At 43.6% G+C, this 9,553-nt stretch overlaps 1 protein-coding gene across 2 annotated transcripts in view; it reads left to right on the top strand.

The window, feature by feature from the left end:
* The window catches only part of zbbx (zinc finger, B-box domain containing), a 39,806-nt gene extending 38,402 nt beyond the window's left edge, over positions 1-1,404 (top strand). Inside the window, exon 17 of one of the 2 annotated variants that reach the window (XM_059565340.1) lies at positions 823-1,404. In XM_059565340.1, coding sequence (XP_059421323.1) covers positions 823-1,058 — 236 coding nt within the window. In that variant the 3' untranslated portion in view covers positions 1,059-1,404. The remainder of the gene's footprint in view (positions 1-822) is intronic. The other variant, XM_059565339.1, reaches the window with a different exon arrangement.
* Positions 1,405-9,553: the final 8,149 nt, after the last annotated feature.

The raw sequence follows: 9,553 nt of genomic DNA on the forward strand, positions 1-9,553 counted from the left end.
GTAATAATATTTCACAATATTACTGTTTTTACTGTATATTTGATCCAATAAATGCAGCCTTAGTGAGCACAAGAGATTTCTTTCAAAAATCAGACACAACCTTTTGAACAGTAGTGTATGTTCTATCAACTTAATAAATGACTCATAATCAATTTATTTCATCTCTCTTTTTTATAGCTTGATATATCCCAGAATTGGACAAAATAATAGATCTGGTGATATAATTAATGGAGAAAATGCTTATGATAATTAAACACTGTTTTTGAATGAATCTGATGAGTAAATGATTTGATTGACACCCCAGTTTATGCATAAAAACTCACTGGTGTGAGGTGTGATGTTACTAAATAAATCTGAAGCAGTATTTTGGTGAATCAGTATCCTCACTACAACTGTAATGTTAGCTGAATGCTGTTTGGTGAACATAGAGTTAATTTCACTATGAGCAAGAGAAGAATCCCACAAGACAAGAAGACACTAGGGAATTTAATGAAAAGGTCACATAGAAGAGAGGGACGTGTGTGAGTGTATTATTGTGATTTGCTGGATCAGAGAGCATTTAAAGCTTCAAGCTTTCAAGCCGCCAATCCCAGCTGTCTTTCTGTGTTTCCTTTTCCCATCATTTCTATGTCACAGTCACTAGTAGTATAAATGTAGGCAACCATCACTATAACTGCTGCTCATACCTGGCATTAGAGATTTGAACAAACCTCTAACCGTAATCATTAAACTTTGCTGACCATCAAATCAGAGGGTGTGTTAGCAGCTGTTTTCTTCATGTTTCTCTCATTACCTCATGCAGCTATTATTATTCTTTTTTAGGCACCATAAGCAGATGTTCTCCCCTCTCTACTCATCGTCCAGACCCCTCAAACCGGCCGCTGTCTCGTGCCGCTCAGGAGATCATGGAGGTCCAGTCGGTGGAGCAGCTCGACCTCCAGGACTCTGATGAGGATGAGGAGGATTTCCTGGCTCTGGCCTGCCTTGAGGAAGAATTCAGAAATATGAGCACTACACAGTTAGATGAGGGTGAGGATGGACCCATTCCAGTGGATTAGATTTGTCTGGACTGCAGTTACACACATTAAGATTAGTGATAATTGATAAAAAAGTGTGTAAATAAAGGACAAGAAGAACTAAAAGTTAGCTCTACAGTTGTTGTTAGTCTATTAAACAGCTATATAGTATAAAATGGCTTTCATAGCATTTATTTTTCTTTCTTTTTACATTGTATTGAAACGTTTTACTAATAATTAGGAGCTATTAATGTTGCATTATGCAAAAATTAAAATATATATTAAAGAGGGAATTCTGACACTTTTATTTCTAATTGAATAAGAACCAAATTAATTTTTTTATACCTAGTCATGTCCAAATCATACGAGCTGCAACAAAATTCTATTTTAATATCGTAGCACCGTTATATTTTTAAACATTATATAATAAACACAAATTAATAATAATAAAATTAATTTATATTATATATTTATACATTCATTTCATTATTAGATAGATTTATTTGATCAAATATTTGGAATATTTTTGAAACATTTATTTCAGAATAGTTTGAAATAAAATACAGTAAAAACGTATATTTTGAAACATTATTACAATTTCAAATAACTGCTATCTATATATTTATATATTTTAAAGTGTAATTTTTCCCTAGCATAGTAAGCACAGACTTATGTTCCTGATCGCCCGTCTAGTTCAGAGAGGCACGTGTCCTGCAAAACAGCACACACCACACGCCGGGTACCTGCTACAGCGGCAACTCGCTCATTAGATCCCCTCATTAGAGTCAGCTCATTAGTGTTCAGTCTGCACACTCATTAAAACAGCCTCTCTAGCCCAGCACACGCGTTCAGCCTTGATTCATTTGCTTATTTCAGTATTCATTCACATCAGGTGAAAAGACACACTTATACACTTACACACAAATACAACTGGTGAGGCCAACCGGAGAGGTTCAGCACTCTCTCTCAGACACACACACACACACACACACACACGCGCGTAAATCCAGCTAAATCTAGCCAGATATCTATGATTTATGGTTCTCATTCACTTTCTAACCCTAACCCTAAGTGATTCAGTAATTTAGTAATGACATACAGCAAGTAAGAAATCCAGTGGAAATATCTGCATATTTTTCATAACATGTCTTCAAAGAGATTTTTATAACCAGAATTATTATTTTTTTTTAGAAAGGTTAAATTTTCATATTTGTGGGAGCTGAAAAGTTGGTAGCAAAATTTAAAACATGAACATGCTTAATGTTAAAGTTTTTCATTTTTAATTAGAGTGAACAGATTTAGTATTTGATTCATTACTTTATCAATACTGGTATTCGGTACAGTATAATGAAATGTTTTGTTGTTGTTTTTAAAATAAGTTGTTGTTGTTTTTATGCTCACCAAGGCAGCATTTATTTTTATTTAAAATATTTTGTAAGAAATTTATTCCTGTGATGCAAAGCTGAATTTCCAGCATCATTACGCTTCAGTGTCACAAGATCCTTCAGAAATCATTCTAATATGCAGATTTTTCAAAATTCTAATTAGAAATACATACATATAAATTCCAAATTCTTTTAATCAAATTATAAAGAGGTCAGTAATTTAAATAGCACCAGATTCACCAAACTCCTTCCGCCTCTGTTGCCGTCAGCTATGTTCTTAAAATTCAAGATTGCTACAAGCGTTTGTTAAAGCATTAGTTGTAAACCTTTAACCATGACAGCTTGCTTTGAGCAATAATGTAAGAGTTATTATACATGTGTGTTTGTTGCTGTAATGATGGTGTATGATACAGATTTCTTCTCTAGCAGTGTTGCTTTACCTTTCCTGACAACATTATGCGTGTAATGAAATATTAGCATGTCTAAAGTCTGTGGCATGGTTTGGGAAAGTGTTTTGTGTTTCCGGCGTGGCTCAAGAGTTGCCTGCAAAATGGCGTTATCTGTGAGCCCCGGTTGTGTTTAAGTGTATTTGTGTGCTTTGTGTACGTGTTTGTGCATGATTAGACAGACAAATCTCCGCTGGAGGCTGACTGCTGCTTTGCTTTTGGAGTCTAGTGTGCTGTGTGGAGCTGAAACTGGATTATAAGGCCTACTGAACATGCTCTGTGTGTGTGTGTGTGTGTGTGAGTATCAACACATATTCTCAGACTGGCCCAGAGCTGAGCTCACACAAAACACATCTTTACTCTTATATGTTCTCTCTCACTTTCTGTAAAATTACTCTCAAACAAGAACATTCATATCTGTCACACTTTGACAGACAGTTTCATTCATGTCAGACAGCGAGAGCATGTGTGTGTGGCTGAATCTCATGAAAACTGTAGAGAAATGTCCTGGTTATTTCACGCCAAAATCAAGGAGAAATTACAGTTTGCATAAAGAACAACATTTCTAAGCTGAAAAATTAGGATGAATTTTATGTTTAGTTTTTTTTGTGAAGAATTAAAAAATGACATGAGATGATTACATGATCAAATCCCAATAATCATGTCCTCCAGCATGATTTGAGATGATCCAAAGATAATTTTGAGTGTCTATATAGAGTCATGTGTTCAGTTTCAATAATTATTTGATTCAGAGAAGAAACATAATATTTTTTGTCAGTTTTTATTTACCGAACAGTGAATTTAAAAAAAAAAAAAATTAGTTTTTAGTTTTTACACACGATTAACACAGAGAGACATAAGTTAGTACTTAAATGTTGTGTTATGTTAGGATTTACATATGTTTCTGTTATGTTGGTTTGTTTTAGTAATTTTAGTACTTAAATTTCAGTTTGTTATATTTCAGTTTCTAACTTCTAAATTTCTCATTTGGTTTACGTTTTTAAAAAACTATTAATATATCAATGCCAAATGGCAAATTATCAGTGACAAAAGGCATTTCTTTCTAGACATTTCTTTGTGTATACAGTATATGCGTGTGCAGGTTTTTAGTTGTTTCCAGGCACCCGGCGGCTCAATCCTTGTCTCTGTCTTTGATGCGGCAGGAGTATTGACAGGGTCACACAGATGAAGAGGAGGAGATCTTCATCAAAAATGCTATGGGGTGTCTGATGACCTGAGACTGATTTCCAGGCCCTGATTACAGCACTCTCACTATGCTCCTGAAATCCAGCCAATCAAAGTCCAAACCCTGCAGTCCCCCAATGCTATCCTATGTTGTTATAGTTTTGGTTGTAAATTGCAACAATATTCAGTTTGTTTTCATGGAAACTGTTTTGAAAGATTTGCTTTGGTTACTGGTAAAGTATCCGCTAAATGACAAGAATGCAATTGCCATTTTAGCTTTTCTAATTAGCTGCTTATAGCTTGACAGGGTTCATGAGGGTTCTGGAGGAAGGGAAGATGAAAGCACTGAAGACTGCATGAAGCGGCAGCATGCAAATGAAGGCATGGAAAGCAGAGGAATTTCCCCTACAGAAAGAAAGAGAATCCACACGTGGTCACTGAGCGCAGACAGGAAACCATTAGCGCTGACTTGAGTGCACCCGCCGGACATCCTCATTTTAAGGGACATCAGGCGAGCAGAACAGAGTCAGTACTGTGCAGATAGGTTTGAATTCAGTAGGGCGTTATTTGCAATGGGTATATTCAATATAAAATGTCTTTAAAATCAAATGTGTTAATATTTTGCCTATTTATTATATCATTCAAGCCAGGGCTTCCCAAACATTTTTTTGTCACCTGAGCCAATTAGATGTACAATATTTACTGAAAATTCCCACTGGGATTTTAAAATATGAATATTTTACAACACTGTTGCATGTTCATGGTTCTCTGATGGTCAAATTGACACTTCAAAAACTTGTGGATCTCGGTTCCCTGTCAATTTCAACAATTAATTGATTTTATTATTATTTATTTTTTTGTCTGAAGTCGTATGGTTTCAGAACACTGCCATTTTTTTTTCTTTAGAAGTCATGGTGAGTTTGTCTTGAAAGGTTCATACATTATCATTACAAATCAATCTCTCTGTGGGGATTTTGAATGGAATTTTTAGATTGGGAACCCTGCTGATGTTTTCTGAAGCACTTATGATAATATAAAAATACCAGAAATACACTACAATCACAACAATAACAGATCTGGAGGTTCAAAATGATTAGACGTTTCTTTGTCTCCCATCCTGATGCCTTCATAACCGGAGAAAGTGCGAATTAACTCGGTCATCGTTCTCCCAGGACAGCTAGTTCCTGCAGCCATGGACCCTTGCTCTCTGAAAATAATGCCTTTTATAGTTCTCACCCTTCACTGGGTCTGTTTTCTCAGAGCAGACACAAGAGATGCGGCCCGTGACCCGCTTCATTGATTCCTATCAGAGACGGGCTTGCAGAGGCAGTGTATGAAAGTGCCCGTTGTGACGGATACAAGCTATTACATTTTTAAAACACACTGTTGTCTTTTTTACCACACTCTCACTTTTCACTCTCAATGCACTGTGGGAAATAGCTGCTGGGGTTTTAACACTCATACTCATGTGTTCCTGTGGCTCAGTGGTAGAGTATTGTGTTAGCAGTACATAAGGTTGTAGGTTCAATTCCCAGGGAACACACATACTGATAAAAAAATAAAAATGTGTATAGCCTGAATGCACTGCAAGCTGCTTTGAATAAAAGTGTCTGCCAAATGTAAATGCAAGATTTTGCCTAGGGGACACACACACACACACACACCATAGAATATTTTTACTCCACATTTTTTGTCCTGCCTTATACCTCCAATATATACTTATACAAAATACGGTTGGAGTATTTGGACTCTGGTGGACTTGTACTTGAACTAGACACGGATTCTGACATTTTGGACTCAAATACAGTCAAACCCATGTCTTGTGTAACATGAAAGATAAAAGTAACTAGATAAAACTTAGATAAGGCATTGTGACGAGTGGGGCGGGGCCGAGGGACATGGGAGCGAGGCCGGGGGAGTGATTGGAGATGAACTACACCTGTTCGTCCCACCGGTCTCGAGGCCCATGGAGGAGATGGAAGGATATAAAACTGGAGCGACGACAGTGAAGGACGAGAGAGGACCAGGCCTGGGCTTTTAGTTGTGTTTTGGTTTTTATTTTATGCGCACCAGTCGTCCGTGAGGGGCTGGTGCGCTGTTTTGTGTTTATTTTGTTATTAAAATGTTTTTGATTGTCCGCCGGTTCCCGCCTCCTTCTTCCGGATGAATATGAAGGTTTTATTATCACACTGGTGCCGAAAACCCGGGAAGGAAGGAGAACGACGCCGCCATGCAAACCCCGTCAGGAACATCGGGAACGCCGTTTGCGGAGCTCATTACATCGCTCGCGGGCCTGCATCGGGAACAACATCAAGCCCTGCTGGAGCTGCGAGCCGACCACGAACATCGGTTTCAGGCAATGATGCAGGTCCAGCGGGAGGACCGCGAGCTGTTCCAGAGCATGCTGGACCGGGAGGTTCGGACGAGGTCGGCCTCCCCCAGTTCCAGCCCTGCTGCCCACATGCCTCTTACGAAGATGGGGCCAACAGATGATCCGGAAGCGTTCCTCGATCTGTTTGAGAGGACGGCCGAGGCGTGTGGGTGGCCGGAGGACAGCTGGCCGGTCCGGATAATTCCGCTGCTGTCAGGGGAGGCCCAGAAGGCTGCTCAACAACTGCCCGTCCAGAACCTCCTGGTATACGCAGACTTAAAAAGAGCAGTGCTCCAAAGGGTCGGCCTCAGCCCCGAGCAGCACCGTCAACGCTTCCGGTCGCTAGAACTGACCGAAGTGGGCCGGCCCTTTGTCTTAGCCCAGCAGCTCCGGGACTCCTGCCGCAAATGGCTGTTGGCCGGAGGAAGCGACGCCGAGACCATTATCAACACCGTGGTGCTGGAGCAGTTCATCTCACGACTCCCGAAGAGGACTGCTCAGTGGGTCCAGTGCCACCGGCCGGCGTCGCTGGATCTGGCCATCCAACTGGCGGAGGATCAGCTGGCGGCGTGTTCCGGGGTCGGCGAACCCCTTCCATCTGTCTCTCTCTCTCTCTCTTCCCCCCCCTCTCTCTCTCCTCTTCCTCCAAAGCCTGTCCCTTTACCCAGGTCTCGGTACACGGGGCCACCGAGGGCCGCCCCCCGTTGGAGAGCAGGGACGGAGCCGGCCGCCATGTCACGGGGTCCGGCCAGGGGAATGGGGCCGCCGCACGGGGAGGGTCTGGCTGAGCGACCAGCTGCTTCCCCACGTCAATCACCTGACCCACTTCCAACCACTAGGGTGGCGGGGGGGCCTGGGCCGGCCTGCTGGCGTTGCGGGGATCCGGGCCATTTTGTGGACCGGTGCCCGGTTATGGAAGTGGGGACGTGGGTCCGGATCCCGGACGACCCGCAGGCTGCCCCCGATCAAGCCGGGTTGTACCAAATACCCGTGAGTATTAAAGGGGGTACCTATCAGGCTTTGGTGGATTCAGGTTGTAACCAGACCTCCATCCATCAAAGCCTGATACAATCCGGGGCATTGGATACGGGCCGCGTGGTTAAGGTGAGGTGTGTGCACGGGGATATAGTGGAATACCCCATAAAAACCATAGGCATCAAATTTAGGGGACAAAAGCATTATGTGGAGGTGGCCGTTAGTCCGCGCCTCCGGCATCCACTAATCTTGGGTACCAATTGGCCAGCTTTTGAACAATTATTGGGGTGTTTAACAGTGGATGCCTCTGGGGAAAAGAGAGGCCCGGTTAGCGGGGCGTGCGCCCAGGTGGGAGAGTCTGTACCCGGACCCAGTGGGGAAGCTTCAGGGGAACCGAGCGAGTTGGTGAGGCTAAACCTTTCCAGCCGCGATGACTTTCCCCTGGAGCAGTCCCAGGATGAAACCCTTAAACATGCGTTCGAGCAGGTCCGTTCCATCGATGGGCAGGTCCTCCTTCCTGACCGCGCGCTCTCTTATCCGTATTTTGCCGTTATTAAGGACCGGTTGTATCGAGTGACCCATGACGCTCAGACAAAGGAAGATACGGCCCAATTATTAGTACCTAAGAGCCGTCGGGAAATGCTTTTCCAGGCGGCACATTGCAATCCAATGGCGGGGCATTTGGGTATGACAGCCACGCTAAATCGTCTAATGACCCGATTTTTTTGGCCGGGCATTCACGAGAACGTCCGCAGATGGTGCGCGTCGTGTCGGGAATGTCAGTTGGTGAACCCACCGGCCACCCCAAAAGCGCCGTTGCGCCCTCTACCTCTAGTGCAGGTCCCCTTCGAACGAATTGGTATGGACCTCATCGGGCCATTAGAACGATCCGCACGGGGACATCGTTTTGCGTTAGTCATAGTGGATTATGCAACACGATATCCCGAAGCAGTGGCGCTCCGCAATATCTCGGCGAAGAGTGTGGCGGACGCCCTGTTTCGTTTAATCTCCCGCATGGGAATCCCAAAAGAGATTCTCACGGACCAAGGCACCCCGTTTATGTCACGCACGTTACGCAAATTATACGAATTATTGGGCATTAAAGCGGTACGGACCAGCGTCTATCACCCACAAACAGACGGACTGGTCGAACGATTTAATCGCACTTTGAAAACGATGATTCGTAAATTCGTACAAGAAGACGCGAAAAATTGGGATAGATGGCTAGAGCCCCTCTTATTCGCTGTGCGCGAGGTCCCCCAAGCCTCCACGGGGTTTTCCCCCTTTGAGCTTCTTTACGGACGCCAGCCCCGCGGGGTGCTGGACGTCCTAAAAGAAACTTGGGAGGACGGACATTCGGATAGCAAAAATGAAATTCAGTATGTCATGGACCTGAGAGCAAAACTCCATACACTGGGGCGGCTCTCAATGGAGAATTTGCTTCAGGCCCAGGGCAGACAAAGCCAGCTGTATAACAGGGGAGCTAAGCTCCGAGAATTTGCACCGGGAGATAGAGTGCTCGTATTACTGCCAACCTCCAGCTCCAAATTATTATCAAAGTGGCAAGGGCCCTTTGAGGTCACACAGCGAATAGGCGATCTCAATTATGAAGTAGTACGAACAGATAGAGGCGACTGCAGGCAAATTTATCACCTCAACCTCCTTAAAAAATGGAGCGAAGAGGAGTCAGTGTTGCTAGCGACGGCAGTGAGCGGAGAGGAGGATCTCGGGCCAGAGGCGATCATTAAAGAAAAATCCCTCGCCCTGGCCCCGGGAGGGGATCACCTCTCGCCCTCGCAGCTCACTGACATTGGACAGTTACAGTCCGAATTTGCAGACGTGTTTTCGCCTCTACCTGGTCGTACTAATCTGATTCAGCACCATATTGAGACGGAGCCGGGCGTGGTGGTTCGCAGCCGGCCATATAGATTACCTGAACACAAGAAAAAGGTGGTTCAGACAGAATTAGAGGCGATGCTGGGGTTAGGAGTAATCGAGGAGTCCCACAGTGATTGGGCGAGCCCGATTGTTTTGGTCCCCAAAACGGACGGCTCGGTGCGATTTTGTGTGGACTATCGCAGGGTGAACGCAGTGTCAAAATTTGATGCTTATCCAATGCCACGGATTGACGAGTTGCTCGATCGGTTAGGTACGGCTCGCTTTTATTCGACATTG

Source organism: Carassius carassius, chromosome 13 (genome assembly GCF_963082965.1).
Source record: "Carassius carassius chromosome 13, fCarCar2.1, whole genome shotgun sequence".
NCBI lineage: Eukaryota > Metazoa > Chordata > Actinopteri > Cypriniformes > Cyprinidae > Carassius > Carassius carassius.